The sequence below is a fragment of the Puntigrus tetrazona genome, chromosome 5, assembly GCF_018831695.1.
Source record: "Puntigrus tetrazona isolate hp1 chromosome 5, ASM1883169v1, whole genome shotgun sequence".
In the NCBI taxonomy this organism is placed as follows: Eukaryota; Metazoa; Chordata; class Actinopteri; order Cypriniformes; family Cyprinidae; genus Puntigrus; species Puntigrus tetrazona.
This window is the reverse complement of record NC_056703.1, coordinates 18,938,247-18,953,345: the sequence shown is the minus strand read 5'-3', so window position 1 is coordinate 18,953,345 and position 15,099 is coordinate 18,938,247. Positions and strand designations below refer to the sequence as shown.

The following is a 15,099-nucleotide window of genomic DNA, read 5'->3' as shown; positions in this document are numbered from 1 at the left end:
GCGGAAGGGCGCAAACACGCAGACACGTCGTGCTGCGGATGGGAACGACGAGCCCCAAAACCGGGCGAGCAACGGGGTGTTTTCATCTGTACTTTGAGGGGCGGAAATTAATTTATAAAAAGTATAAATAAATAAATAATCTCGACAATTCTGACTGATTCCAAAAAAGAAAGGAAGAAAACAATAATAGTGTAAATGTTAAAAATTCTCATGCCAGTAAAATAACTACTGATATTTATATACAGTACATATCACACTTATACAAGTGACAAAGTTAACTTAATCTTTTGCATTTAAGTAGAAAAATAATTACTGTATCTTGAGGTGCGAATCAGCTTTTAATGCTGTGTAAGAAAATGGTGTATTTGTAGGCTAAACTCGGGTTTGCCAATTCTTGTAAATTATTGCTCCATTTGCATTAAAATGCAAAAGTTTATTATTAATATTTTTGTTATTAGTTATTATTTAGGCAATATTATATCTGAAAAACTGTTGGTTTAGGCATTCTGGAACGTTTTATCATATCAGAATAATCGAAATTAATGTATTTATGTTCAATATGTTCAATAATGTTCATAACCGGAAAAGACAGCCCCCATCACGCCGAGCAAATCTTCCACGTCCATAGGTGGCGATATCACACGTGTCTACAGGAAAAGTGCTCTCTGCCGGACAGAAGGAGAGGCATTGGGAGATTAGTACTATTTGGTAGATGCAGTCATGAATTATGCTTTATGACATACAATTGACAAATTGACATCGACCGTAATTAAACAGAACATTTCCTCGGAATACATTTCACGTTCTGCAGTACTTCGTTATTTTTCCTCTCCTACACCCCGTGTAATGTCGAGCTCAGGCTTTTAGCAATAACAGTCTGCAGGATAACTCAGTTCACGTCTCTGTGCAAGCTCAGTCTGAAAGTTAACATGTCTAAACACAGAACGAAACAGCTCATCATTGAAGATGGTATGTGCTGATCTGCTCGTCTTTTGCTCTTTCCATAATGCATCACTGTCTTGAATATGCATTGTAGCATTGTTCCAAATAAACCCATTTTGGGCTTGAAATCTTCCGTTTTAATATATTGTACCGATTTACTTTCAGATGAGCCAAAGCAAGATGAGCTGAATCCATTTTCCTTCAAGGAGTTCGTCAGAAATAAGAACCAGCAGTCCTGTCCTACAGAAGACACAGAGGTGAGGAATAAAATGACAAGGATTTTAAAGATTTCTGCGTGACTTTGGTAACTTTATTCGGAACTTCATTGCTAGGAGATTATTGACTGTTCTATATATATATATATATATATATATATATATATATATATATATATATATAATAAAGTAATGTTTCATATATGTTTTATTTTCCAAAGGTGTCTGGTGGAGCGTTCCACATCGAACGGGACTATAACACCTCCATAGATTTTGCCACGAAGGGGCCTTTCTTCTCAGACCCGTCTGCGCTCTGTCAGCCTTCTGAAAATGAACCTGAGGAAACATGGATTGAAGGCTGCCACCCATCAAACCAATCTCATGACTTTGAACTAGGAGGTACTTTAGACCTCAGTGCTTACTCTGAGCAGTCATCTCTGTGCAGTGATGAGAGGGAAGCAAATGTGACTGAATGGGAACCGGGTGATTCTGACTTCATGCCACAGAACCACTTAGCTAGAAGAAGCACGGGAAGCTATGAGGGTGATGAAGAGACTTCGGTGATTGACATTTCCTTTCACGCGAAGAGGGGTAGTGATGAAAATGGCACAAAGAATCCCCGACAGGTACGCTGCGTGAGTCGTGCATGGTGTCAATTGTTATGTTAGAGTTTATTATATTATAGTAGATTTTCAAAAATGAACGTTTTTAAACATGCTTTTATGTTTTATGTGTTTTAGCTTAGAGAAGAGAATTCTCTACTCAGAAAGCAAGTCAAAGAACTCCTTAAAAAGTCAGAATCTGACTCCAAGAGGTAGGCTTTTTACATTAATTGTAATATTATATATATTACTAAATGTAAAATGACAAATTAATTGTAATTCTTTTGAGGTAGCTTACACAAAGGTGAAAATCCACTCAGCCTCGGGTCGTCCAATATGTAGATGAGTTTGTATTACATCACTTGCTCACAGTGGCTCCTTTTCAAGTGAATGGGTGCCGTTAGAATGAGCTAATAAAACAGCTAATAAAAACATCACCAAATTTTTACGCGGCTCCTGTCCTTCAAGAAACAATCTCGTCTACATATTGCATGGTGGATGTTTCGCACATTTTTATTTTAGCGTGAACCATTCAATGAACTGAAATGTAGACGCTTTTTTAGGTTTCTAGATGATTTCTCATTGTTAAAATATCCCATTGTAATAGCATCAAACAACTGACAGATGAGTTGCACAACAAGAAGTTACAGGAGGAGAGAGAGGCCAAGGCTTTGGAGACAATGGTGCAGTCAGTAGAACAAAACCTTCAGTTAATGACGGTATTAAGCGCTGTTATCATTCATGTGACAGTTTTTTTGAATAAGGTTAATTAAATACATTTTTAGTATCAATCTCAATCTTAAAAATGCTTTTAAAAATCTGTTTTATCCTATACAGAAGCGAGCAGTCAAAGCTGAAAATAGTATTTCAAAATTGAAACAAGAGATGCAACAACTCCAGGTTTGACTTCTTCTCATATGCACAAGCGCACAAAAACCCCCACTATGTTCATATATATTGTAATCCAGCTATGCACTGCTTTATTACAAATTTATTAAATTGTGATCAAAATATTTTTTCACGTCTGTTATTGTTCAGATTAAAATTCCATTTTATCTATTACATGTTTTATCTGTTGTATTTATTTTTTGTGTTGTACGAGTTATGTTTGGCTGCTGTGCAAATCAGTTTGCCTGTGGGGATTAATAAAGTGACTATCTATTTATCTATCATCCATCCATCCCATTATTGCAGTTATTTGTAATTATTTGTATGTTTTCATCCCAGGGCCAGCTTGAGGGATATAAAAGCGAAAATGAGAGGCTAAGATATGGAGAAACTACAGCCTTAACTACAATGAGACACAATGCACAAGTAGCCTCGGAGTACCTTAACAAAGCAGCTCAAGATGCAGAGACTTCTATAAAGTATGAATAACAATGACCATTATGTTTTCTTGTGCTTTTCAGAAATGTGAATAAATTATTTAACATAGCATTGCAATGTGTTTTGTATTTTTACAGGCAGTTGCTGTCAGGAAGAGAGACACTCTGTTTTGTATCCCAGTTATTGACATCTATTGACAAGATCACAGAAATTCATGATTGACTTTTTCTTCATGCATCGTGTTCTGTATGCTATAGACTCACCAAGTACACCATACTTGTTCATCGTCTTCATTGACATCATGTTTAGTTCATATAAAATAACAAAATGAGGTGTGATGGGCCAAATGATGACCAAATTAAGCAGACTAAGCATATAAATACTGTACCAAATAGTGCCTTGGATTCTCACCAAATCAAAGATCTATATTGTAGTAGAGTATGTGGAAACAATATTTTCAAAAACGTTTTGCACTTTTATAAAGCAATGAGCCGAGTCACTTAAAATACTATTGCAGTTTATTAATCATATTGTGCTTCTTGGTGATATTTTGATATACAACTTAACATATGCAGTTTTAAATTACGACATATTTTAAGTATTTGTTTATTTAATAGCACTTTACTAATCAACGTTGGATTGTTTGCCTTATATTGATAATGCTCTTTATTGATTTAATAAAGAAGCTTTTTTCAGTCACGTGCTCCTGTTGTGCTTTGATTCTAAATTATGAAACAATTTTATTACATATCGTTTCTATATCTACTTTTTTACATTTGCAGCATGTGTGTTATATATTTAATGTTCGTTAATTAACGCAGTAACGAACAAGCTGAAACACGTTCTAGACGTTTCATAGCCGGAAGGACTTTTATTATGAAGTGTCGGTGAGGATGACGCACTATTGACGCGCGCTTCGTGTTTGTACACTACACGAGCGTAGAGTAGTTACACTAGGGGAGAATTATTCTTGACAGGTTTAAGTTCATATTTACTTAAAGCTTTGTAAACAGCCAACGACTTTTATTCATCGTGTAACAAGTGTAAATGTAGTTTGCGCCCCTGAGTGCCCTCTCTGTAAACATGCCGCTGCACGGGGAGATTTGAGTGGGACATTTCGAGAAGTGTGAAGGGATGCTGCAGGACCCAGCAGGTGTTTTTTGTTGTGTTAGTGTGATTAAAGAGATGCACTGCTAAAGCCAATAGCAGCATGATGCATTAAACAAAAGCTAATGTAAGTACATGTCCGCACAGCACCAACAAACTAGATATTTTGTTTCTATGCCTTTCTTTCCCATTGTCAAACACTGTACTTTAATGTGTCGTATTTACTTCGTGGGCTAGAAGCGAGTTTTAACATTACATTTTATATTGAATATAGGAGGTTTTAGATACTTGTTGTTTATAACTAAAGCATTACATTTGGGTAGTTGTGAAACGTTATAAATAAACGGCATTGAATCGCAAGAAAAAAAATACTCACCTAAGCGTCTGTTATGTAATCAAAAGAATTATGACAAATAAATAAAAACCCCATTCTAAATTTAATTGAATAAATGAGTACTGTATTTGGACTGAAATCAGGAGACGTTGTAAACCAAAATTCTTTTAATGTTTTATGTATGTAAAATCACTTTTTAAGATGTAATATTTTTAACATGTTAAATTCAGCTGTAAATGCCGTGCAGATCCCTTTTTTAAAGGGATATAATTAAATTATAGTGGTTTCATTTGATGTTTTGTGGGATATCAAAGTAAAGAAGACAGAAACAAATCCTTTTTTTTGTAATTACATTCGATCTATACCTGTGAAATATGCCAGAATTAATATTCATGTACTTTGTACCACTCCAAATGAGTATGTGAATTGTAACCCGGTTACCTGTAAAATTTTGGTTTTCAGGTCTCACCTCGTCTAATATGGAATCGAATGAGTTACTTGCGAAAAGGGATAAAATCCAGAGGGAGATTTTGGCTCTTGAGAGCACTCTGGGTACAGACAGCAGCATCATAGGCCTACTGTCATCTGACAGCAGCAGCGATGGTAAGTCACTGTCACCTGACTGTGTGAGAGATGACTTCTGGGTATCCCAGTGCACTGATTCACAAGTGAGGGAATTAAGCAAATTGTTCCTTGATATCAAATTTGTTCACAAAATGAATTGGAAGTGAATAAAAACAATTTGATGAAATCCTTACACAATATAACTGGAAAAGTCTTGGAATTACAGTGGCTAAAAAGTTTAGGGGCTTTGTGTTTGGCCTGTGCTCTGTGCTGTATTAATGTCTTAAATAACATTTCCTTGACAGATGATGAATCTGATGACAGTGGACCTGAAGTTCAAGGAGTGGTAAGAATTTAGAAAAACGTGGTTTCTAAAACACACCTAAAGAAAAGAAATGTGATATTCTACTTGTCGTGTTTTTCTCTTTTTTATATTGCTCGTAATTGCCTCTAGGAGCATAATGACTTGGAGGCGGAGCGTCTACGGATACAAAGGGAGATTGAAGAGTTAGAGAATACACTTGGTGCTAATGCAGCACTGGCCGATGTTTTGATTGGTAAATAATATCTTGGTATTTATAGCGATTATTGGATTTCGTTATTGATTCTGCTGTACAAATTATTTGTAAATTGATTTGTCTTGTTTGTGTGCTGTTGTTGTTTTTTGTGAAACAGAGAACGAACATGACACTGATTCTGTAAGTTGCTACTTTGTTTCCTTGATACTATTTAGTTTTTGTTTTTTTGTGTGTTTTCTCATTATTGTTTTAAAATGCTCATAATATAATATTGTTCTGCTTTCGTTAGTGCGATGAAGACAGTGACGATGATGAGTTGAATCTTCCTCAAAATGTGGAGACTTGCCTGCAAATGAATTTAGTCTATCAGGAGGTGTTGAAAGAGAAACTAGCGGAGCTGGAAAGACTCCTCAACGACAATCAACAGCAGCAGGTATACAACAAACATCAGGGCGGAAGTTCATTGAAACATTTGTCTTAATGCTGCTCGATTGCATGAGTTTAAACAGCTGAAGCGTTTTAAAGCCAACTGTGTCTCCACAGAAAGAGATGGAGGCCCAGATCTCTGGCCCAAGCACTTCTAGCCCCGCCATACCAGGAATCCCCCCTCAGAAACAGTTTCTTGGATACTTCATGAAACCTTACTTCAAAGACAAACTCACTGGTCTGGTATGTTACGAAATTAATGCTCAAAGTGTTTTTTTTTTAAATTATTTATTTAAATTTGTTTTAGTAAGTCCTTTATTTGCCTCTAGGGCCCTCCAGCAAATGAAGAAACTAAAGCAAGACTGAGTCATGGTACCAGACCCATTGATGACCTGAAAATAAAAAGATGTATGTTTTGTTGCAGCATGCTTCCTTAATATCACTTTAATCTAACAGATTTTTTTCATGAAAATGATGGGTAATTCTTTCAGGGGACGGTTGGCAGAAAATTTTGCTCACCAACGCAGTTGCCAAAGACACTATGAAGCGGATGCTACAACCCAAACTGTCCAAGTAAGCTCTGGAAAAAAGATCAAACCTAAATATCTGGTTATTGGTTATGTGGATGAAAAGTTAGCTTTTTCTGTTAAACTGAAGTATGCGTGTACTTTTGTAGATAACGGCTGTTTGTCTTACATTTTGAGAGCTTCCAACGGTCTGTGTTTTCTTAGGCTGGACTATTTGAGTGCCAAGATGTCTAGAGCTGATGATATGGGAAAAGAAGAATTGAAAAAGCAAATAGACAAGATCGAGAAAGAAATTGCAGAAATAAGGTAGAGGCTTTTTAAGCACATTGTCTAAGAGATTGTCCTGTAAGATTTTACCTACACTACAGTTCGAAAGTTTGAGGTCATAAAGTTTTTATGTGGTTATAAAATCTCAAATAAATGCTTTCGTCAAAGGATGCCAAAAAATACATATTTAGCATCACAACTCTTTTCTACATTCATAAGTAATGTTTCTTAAGAACAAAATCAGCATATTTGAATGATTTCTGAAGGATCATGTGACACTAAAGATTATAATACTAGCTGCTGAGAATGTAGCTTTGCCATCACTGGACTAAATTGCATTTTAAAACATATTCAAATAGAGAACAGTTGTTAAAAATGATATCTCAATATTGCTGTTTTACTGTACTTTGATGAAATACAGTAAAATAAGCCTTAGGTATCATAAGAGACCTATTTTAAAAGCAAAAAAAACCCCAAAAACTTAAAGACTCACAAACGTTTGAATGGTTTTGTGAAAAATGATGTGTGTTTAAAGTTTGTAAATCATCTTAGTGCCCTTAAAGATGATCAGCTGCTGGGCAATCGCCATGATGATCACGACTGGGAGAAAATATCAAATATTGACGTAAGTTTTGTAGTTGTTTTAATAAGGTGCATCTAAATAAATGTTCTGACATATTCTTTTCATTTTATAAGTATAAAGGAACTTGTTTTTGTTTGATAGTTTGAAGGTTTGCGACAAGCTGATGATTTAAAAAGGTTCTGGCAGAACTATTTGCACCCCTCCATTAACAAATCAGTATGGAAACAGGACGAGATTGATAAACTGAAAATAGTTGTGGAAGAATACAATTGCTGCCATTGGGACAAAATAGCAGAGGCTCTTGGGGTAAGGGTAGAGAAATTCATGCACATTCAAAACAGCAGCTAATATTAGCATATTTAAAAAGGTTTTAATTTTGCAACCATATAATGCCTTTGATGTGTATTATATTAATATATATTTGTGTGTGTGTGTGTGTGTGCTCATGTATGTCTTTTTTTTTTTTTTTCAGACAAATAGAACAGCTTTTATGTGCTTCCAGACTTACCAGCGCTACATTTCAAAGACCTTCAGAAGGAAGGAGTGGACAAAAGAGGAAGATGAGGTTCTCAGAAAACTTGTTGCGAAAATGAAAATTGGCAACTTCATTCCTTACATACAGTGTGAGACAATCAGATCTTCTTAAACACTTGTACTGAATGTCGCATATCTGTTTCTAAAATCGATCATTCTTACTCTAAAATCAGATTGGATGAGTCAAATTCCAAATAAAATAGTTCATCTTTGAACTCTTTTATTTTATCCTGTATATATACACGATCTCACAGACACTCCTCGCGTCATTTCAGCAACCATTTTTAAACTTGGATATATTTTAGAGTAGTCAATGTACAACGTGTATAGCAGAAAAGATTTACTGTCCTCTGAAAAGAACTCAACATGTGGCCGTTATGGTCAAAAATCTGTCTACAAAAGTGAGCACACCCTAAGTGATAACAGATACTTTGTTTAACCACGCAAACCACACCCTATTTATCATGTTTATGTTTTTGTCAGCTTGACAGGACCTTACAAATTTGTGTATCTTGTATTATGATTTTTAGATAAATTAGATCAATTCAGTGCTTAAAATACAATTCTCTCATAATGACCACTGGATGTTTAACATGGCAAAAAAATCGGTGGATTTGAGAATTAGAACTGTTGCTCCCTTTTAAGAGGATAGTAAATTTGTATTTCTATACAAGCTGTGCATCGACTACTCTTATATATATCCTAGTTGCTTTTTACAACCATTAGCTTATAATTGTTTTCTAATATGAGTGGTACAGGCTGGTTTTGGCGGGAAATTCATTTGATCAATTTGACGGTACATAAATTGAAATCTACACACTGTACTCATATCACACAATGCTGATGTTGTTAACATTAATAATCAGTGAATTAAGTATAACAATAATAATGATGAGAATCTTCAGGGTTTGCTATGATATGAGCTAATCGATCGTTAGATTAAATCATCATCGGTAGCAGAATTTATGGTAATGCTTTTTTTCCTCAATTCATATTTTTCAAGATGTAGACTAGAATCTGTGATTTCTAAGTACAGGATTCACTCCGATTCAATGACTGACAGCTACACAATACCAGCTACTGCAATAACACGTTTTTAAACATAGATGGCAACAAAGAGGCACATTTTACAGACTGCAGCTTTAACTATTTGTTTTAAATGCATTTCATTTTTACAAATTTTAAAAATTACATTTAATTTTACTTAAACCATGGTCGATGTATATTTGTATTATTTTTTCCATAGTGTCATACTTCATGGAGGGCCGTGATGGATCACAGCTGTCTTATCGCTGGACAACCGTTTTGGATCCCTCTTTAAAGAAAGGTCCCTGGTCCAAAGAGGAGGACCAGGTAATGGAGCCTGACTAATTTTAGATAATCCACTCTCTTTTAATAAATTAGAAACTGGTTTAATGCATTGTTTTTGCCATATTCTATCCACCATTTCCCTAAGATAAAAATGGGCACCGCCATTTGTAAATTCTATAGGTATCGCTTCTCATCCTCATCCAGCAATTTTTAGCTGTACAAAACAGTTTGGTTTGCTGCTTGATATAAAAAACTGGTGTGTCCTATCATGTTATGTTAATGTGAAATCTTAATTATGAACACAGTAGTTTGTAGTGCAAACAGATTTACTGCATGCTGTTATTCTCCTCGTTATTTCCCTATAGCATCTAATGAACCGGAAACACGTACCCATAGGGTTATTTCTGTGTTCAGGAAAAAGATAGATATACCATATTCCATCAACAAAGACACAATTTTTTTTGCAGTCACACATGCGTACATTCACTAATTTGACTAACCATTCTCATATCAGTTGTTGAGGAATGCTGTCGCAAAATATGGCATCAGAGAATGGGGAAAAATCAGATTAGAAGTCCCAGGCAGGACCGATAGTGCTTGTCGTGACAGGTACAGTATGACTCGATTCAAAATAACATATCTCGAGTTATTTTTACAACCATATCAATCTGGCTGGATTGACTAGTGCTTGATATGTAATTATGAATATTTTTCATCTTAGGTATTTGGACTGTCTTCAGGAGAATGTGAAAAAGGGGACATGGAGCAAAGAGGAGGAGGAACTACTGAAAGAAAAGGTTGAGAAATATGGTGTTGGTAAGTGATATTTCTCTTAATAGGTTAAATCTTTGGCATTAACTATCACTACTTCAATAAATTTGCTTTAATAAGCTTTAAAAAAGGCAGAAGTAATATGGCCCTCAGTCAAGTGAAGCCATATCTGCTCATTGTTTTCTAGGAAAGTGGACAAAGATTGCCTCAGAGATCCCAAACCGGATTGACTGCCAGTGTCTACACAAGTGGAAAGCACTAACAAAAACTGTAAGTTTGTTCTTCAAGATGTCTTGCAATCTTCAAGAAGATTTCATATCGTACTCAAACAGATTTTTTTTGTTGTTGTTGCTTCTGTTTTTCAGAAAAAAAATGTAAAAAGACGAAGGAAGCCACAAACAACAACAACAGCGCCACGAAAAAGACAAAAAGTACTGAAAACTATAAAAGAGGAGATCCTCACCTCCAGCGATGACGAAAAACAGATAAATTATATGGACAGTGATGTTGAAACAGATGTTCCCTTAGATAAAGTACAGGAAATACCACGAAAGGACTACGTGCAGCCAGATATGAAGGAATGGATACCTGTAAATTCAAACACAGGGGTTCATTCTCTAGGAACTGTCAGGACTGTGTGGGTCCATCCTCCCTCCAATGAGGAGGAGCTAGTGAAATCCACTCAAGAATCTGGCTTAGGCCGCATTCGATCAAAAAACAGCAAATGTCCAAAAGTCATGCTCTGTTTAGAACGCAATACCATCATAAACCGCTTTGGAAATGTGGAACGAACTTACATAGGTTTGAAACCTACCGTCCTGCAGAGTCAGGTAAGATGTTTTATTTTCGCTTTTCCTTTTAGTAAAGTCAGATCAGTTTTTATTTAGTTTTTGTTCAATTCTTCTGTATAAAAATGAATTTGATTTCGTGCATGCAGACTGACGATGAGAAGGCCATGCTCAAGGTGTCTGTTAGTGATATTAAACAATTCCTGCAGTGGAAGGGAGCATCTGCAGTTAAAAAGGTATGGTTAACACAAACACATACAATTATTGTAAATAAGACCATTACATTACATTACAAACTGTAGCCTTATTCAGACTGTTAAGGCAGTATTATCATACTTAATATGATATCATCACACCTATCATCACACTTGCCTTATATTGATTTTTTTTTCCTCCCCTTTCAAAATGACCTAAAGGAGAAAATGACAAGTCCAAAAAATGTTAAGAAAAGAAGGTCTGTTCAGGACATGGTCAGCCTTAATAATGAACTCTTTAAAGCCATCACCCCATGGATTGGTAATGTGATCCTACCTGCTCCAGTGAATGAAAACACATTTTGTGAAGGTACAGACCCTGACGAAACACCTACATTTTCTGCCAGTTTTAAAAAGTCTTAAATTAACCCTTGCACAATTTATAGCCTTAAAACACACCAGAGCAGAAAGTCATGAATTAAGGCGTTGTCCGTTAAAGTTGCATGCATTGCCAAAATGAGTAACTTCCTGTTTTTGTTTTCCAGTACAAATATCCTTAAATAAACATTTATTTGAGATGCCAATTTAAAATAGAAAAGTCTTGATTTTTTGTGTGTGTAAAATTAATACAAAAAATATACAACTCATTTGAGTTCCCTATTTACATTTAGAGAACTTATTGTAATAATATTATTGTGTAATATAATTTTAGAGAACATTGTTTTACATATTATGTAAGAAAGACATATTGCGTTTCCTTATTCCTTAAAATTTCTTAACGTCCTAAATCTACCTTAAATAAGCCCACAGAAACCATGTAGCAGTAAAATGAGTTGAAATTATAATTTACATTGACTTTAGGCAATAAGTGTAATTTAGTTTATTGTACAGATTCAACATGGGACAAATTATAAGTAAATACTTCAAGGCTTTTTTATCAGTTTTTATCAATAATCTTTTTACAGGTGATATTGTTGGAATGAAAGCAGAAGGCATCACTCTACCAAAAACATCAGTGTTTTCTTTTTTTCTCAAAGTGAGCCTAAATACTTTGTCAGTGGTTATTATAAAATTAAAATAAAAACAAAGACAGCAGTGTTTAACATGGTTGTACTTTTTAATACAGGTATTTCAAATAGACATCAAGGGTTGCAAGAATTTCATTGAAAATCAACAAAAGATCAACATTCAGGTATCTATTATTTCATTAAGGAAATGATCTCAAAGATTAGTGTTCCCTCATTATTGTCAGTTGTTCTCTTTGTCTTTCAGAATTCAATTGTTCAAACTAAACCAAGAACAGGTGTGTCAGTTTACATTCATCCATTTTTTTACATATTGGAATATAATAACATAATGCACAGCTCCATTTCTTTCTGCAATAACATGCTTAATGTTAATGTTTCCTTTCTATGGTTATTTGGCTCCTTCTCAAAAAGTGTCAGCCATTCTTAAGGATGCAAAAATGAAAGCTCAGCACATGAGACCTGCAGAACCTCCTCAACATCCACCTCCACTGCAGCCAGTTCTTCTCAATTCTCTTCAACTGCCAGTCATGCAGATGACAACCTCAACTTTGGTTCAACCCAAGACTCTTGTCATTACACAGCCAAACAAGCAGAGGGCAGTGCAGCCTTTACTAATTAAGTCGGCACCACAAGTTTTATCACAGAATCCTATGCCGCTAATGCAGCCGACTGCACCTGCACAACCTGTCATGGCCTCAACCCCAAGTTTAGAGGAATCAAACAGCATCCAATCTGCAAAACGCATTCGCAAACCTACTGAGAAAGGCCAAGCCCTAATGGAAGAAACTAAAGCTAAAGATAGGAAAAAACAGTCACCAAAACGAAATCAAGAAAAACTGAATGTTGTTTTTCCAAATATTACATTGCAGACGCAGCCAATAAATTGGATTTTTACCACCAATTTGGTACAAGTAACTGGTCCACTTTCTGCTAATATCCCAAGCAACCAGACACTAACTATGCCAAATAGTTCCTTCCTGAATAACAGTAGTAGTCCATCTGTTTCAACTAATCTATACCCATCATCATCTGCACTGGTTGTTGCTCCTTCCTCTGTTAGTCCTGCCCTTTTACATTCTTCAGTCTCAAATGCCTCCAAAGATACCCTAAAGACTCCCTCTGACAACATTAACCCCAATGGCAACCAGACACCTCTTTCATCTACTTCTACCATAGTACAGAGCAAAAGTGAGCTTCATAGTTCTCAGATGTTATCCCCGACACCTATTAAAAAGGATGCTATGAAGAGCTACTCAGACTCCCCTTCAGAGGAATGTATTGTAAAGCAGTATCAGACATCTACATCAACTGGTTCCAGAGTATCTCCTGCTGTTTTTAGTTTTCTTCAAGTACCCTTGACTGTGCCACCTGTGTCTAGTTCACCAGTCTTTCTGAAGTCAACAAATAATGTTTCAGTGGCAAAGTCTCCTGGTGTTACTGAAAATGGCTGCGTTCTTGTGAGAACTAATCAGCTGCCAACTGTCCTCCAACAAAAAGCTTTGCCCGGCACAATATTGAGCCCACTTTCTGCTTCTAGAACACCAATTGCACTTTCACCTCAGGTTATAGCTCAATATCCTCAGATTGTAGCACCATTAGCTCATATTGTGGCTTGGTCACCTCAGATTGTGACTCCTTTAGCTCACATTGGGGCTCCATCACCTCAGATTGTGGCTCCATCACCTCAGATTGTGGCTCCATCACCTCAGATTGCTCGCACTCCACCTCAGATTGGGGCTCACATTGGGGCTCCATCACCTCAGATTGGGGCTCCATCACCTCAGATTGGGGCTCCATCACCTCAGATTGTGACTCCTTTAGCTCGCATTGGGGCTCCATCACCTCAGATTGTGACTCCATCACCTCAGATTGTGACTCCTTTAGCTCGCATTGGGGCTCCATCACCTCAGATTGTGGCTCCACCACCTCAGCCTGTGGTTCCATCAGTTCAGATCGTGGCTTCTTCACCCCAGATTGTTGCTCCATCAGAAATACCTCAAATCAGAACATTAAGTAAGCCATTACTCCCTCTTTCTGATATTCCCTCTGATGTTGTTAGCTTTAATACTCACTTGATATTCCCTGAGCAATCATCTGAAGTAGATGACTGGATAAATGGAAAAGGTGGAATTCCACTACCTCATTTAGAGATGTCTTTGCCATACCTTCCACCATCTGCCGCCAGCATCAAAACACTGACTTCTTTGCTCAAAGTTAAACAATCTCTGCTTGCAAATGCAGTGAATATCTTGCCAGTTGAGTATCAAAACTATAGGGAGGAAGCAGCTCAAGTAGCTGCCATCCGCAAAATGATTGCAGAAAGGTTTGCCTCAAATCCAGCATACCAGCTTTTGAAGGCACGTTTCATGTCGTGCTTTACTTTACCAGCCCTTTTGGCCACTATAAACCCTTCTGTGAAATGTGAGTTGCCCACAGATAACAATGGTGATGAAGATGAGGTCTTGTTATTACAAAAGATAAAAAAAAGGATTCGGCCACCAGCTGCGGTAAGTTGTAGACAACACTGAAGCAGTCTTTGTTTTGATTGTTAATTTATTTGACAATCATTCATTTTATTATTCATTCAATTATTCATGCATTTTTCCCTGTCTTTCAGAGGATTGAGCTTAACACAAATGAAAACGAAGCATCAGCAAAACAGTTCTCAGGAATCAGTACAGAAAGGCAAAGAAGTCAACACTGAGTTCATAAGATTCGTTATCTGAATGAGTACAAGTAACTTAAGATTTTGTACAGTTCATGATTAGTATAGAAATGTCTACCACAAAAAAAAAAAAAAATCTACAATTAATGGGACCAGTCAGATATTCATTGCACTAATTTCTTTTACTCTATTCATATGTTTGAACATTCAGTATGTGTCCTGATACAAGATACAAGTTTGCACTGAACTACTATATAATTATTACTCATTAAGTTTATTTTGTTACTGCTTTCTGAATAAATTGTTCTGTAGAAATGTGAAATGTTTTTGTGCATTTGTATTATAAGCATTTGTATTTTGGTATGTTTTTTGGTAAACCACTTAATAAAAATACAGA

At 36.1% G+C, this 15,099-nt stretch overlaps 2 protein-coding genes across 2 annotated transcripts; both read left to right on the top strand.

Moving 5' to 3' along the window:
- The first annotated feature begins 610 nt into the window (after positions 1-610).
- entr1 (endosome associated trafficking regulator 1) lies at positions 611-3,784 on the top strand. The gene is made up of 8 exons (XM_043239698.1): positions 611-969; positions 1,108-1,199; positions 1,379-1,783; positions 1,898-1,971; positions 2,367-2,478; positions 2,597-2,659; positions 2,987-3,126; positions 3,223-3,784. Exons 1-8 carry the CDS (start codon positions 930-932, stop codon positions 3,305-3,307), a joined length of 1,011 nt encoding a protein of 336 aa, XP_043095633.1. The 5' UTR covers positions 611-929; the 3' UTR covers positions 3,308-3,784.
- A 202-nt stretch (positions 3,785-3,986) lies between these two features.
- On the top strand, positions 3,987-15,024 carry snapc4 (small nuclear RNA activating complex, polypeptide 4). The gene is made up of 26 exons (XM_043239794.1): positions 3,987-4,319; positions 4,989-5,129; positions 5,396-5,436; positions 5,545-5,647; positions 5,766-5,788; positions 5,898-6,041; positions 6,152-6,277; positions 6,364-6,442; positions 6,526-6,607; positions 6,766-6,867; positions 7,381-7,453; positions 7,553-7,717; positions 7,884-8,034; positions 9,192-9,298; positions 9,771-9,865; positions 9,978-10,072; positions 10,215-10,297; positions 10,393-10,857; positions 10,965-11,051; positions 11,232-11,379; positions 11,975-12,045; positions 12,136-12,201; positions 12,282-12,312; positions 12,449-13,683; positions 13,780-14,544; positions 14,655-15,024. The coding sequence occupies exons 2-26, from the start codon at positions 5,006-5,008 to the stop codon at positions 14,739-14,741; spliced, it is 4,548 nt and encodes a 1,515-aa protein (XP_043095729.1). The 5' UTR covers positions 3,987-4,319; positions 4,989-5,005; the 3' UTR covers positions 14,742-15,024.
- The last annotated feature ends 75 nt before the right edge of the window (positions 15,025-15,099 follow it).

Coding starts and splice junctions, on each gene's coding strand:
- entr1 (XM_043239698.1), top strand. CDS start 930: ATGTCTAAACACAGAACGAAACAGCTCATCATTGAAGATG. Junction 1,200..1,378: donor GTCCTACAGAAGACACAGAG/GTGAGGAATAAA, acceptor TATTTTCCAAAG/GTGTCTGGTGGAGCGTTCCA. Junction 1,972..2,366: donor TCAGAATCTGACTCCAAGAG/GTAGGCTTTTTA, acceptor CCATTGTAATAG/CATCAAACAACTGACAGATG.
- snapc4 (XM_043239794.1), top strand. CDS start 5,006: ATGGAATCGAATGAGTTACTTGCGAAAAGGGATAAAATCCAGAGGGAG. Junction 6,042..6,151: donor ACGACAATCAACAGCAGCAG/GTATACAACAAA, acceptor GTGTCTCCACAG/AAAGAGATGGAGGCCCAGAT. Junction 9,299..9,770: donor GGTCCAAAGAGGAGGACCAG/GTAATGGAGCCT, acceptor TTCTCATATCAG/TTGTTGAGGAATGCTGTCGC.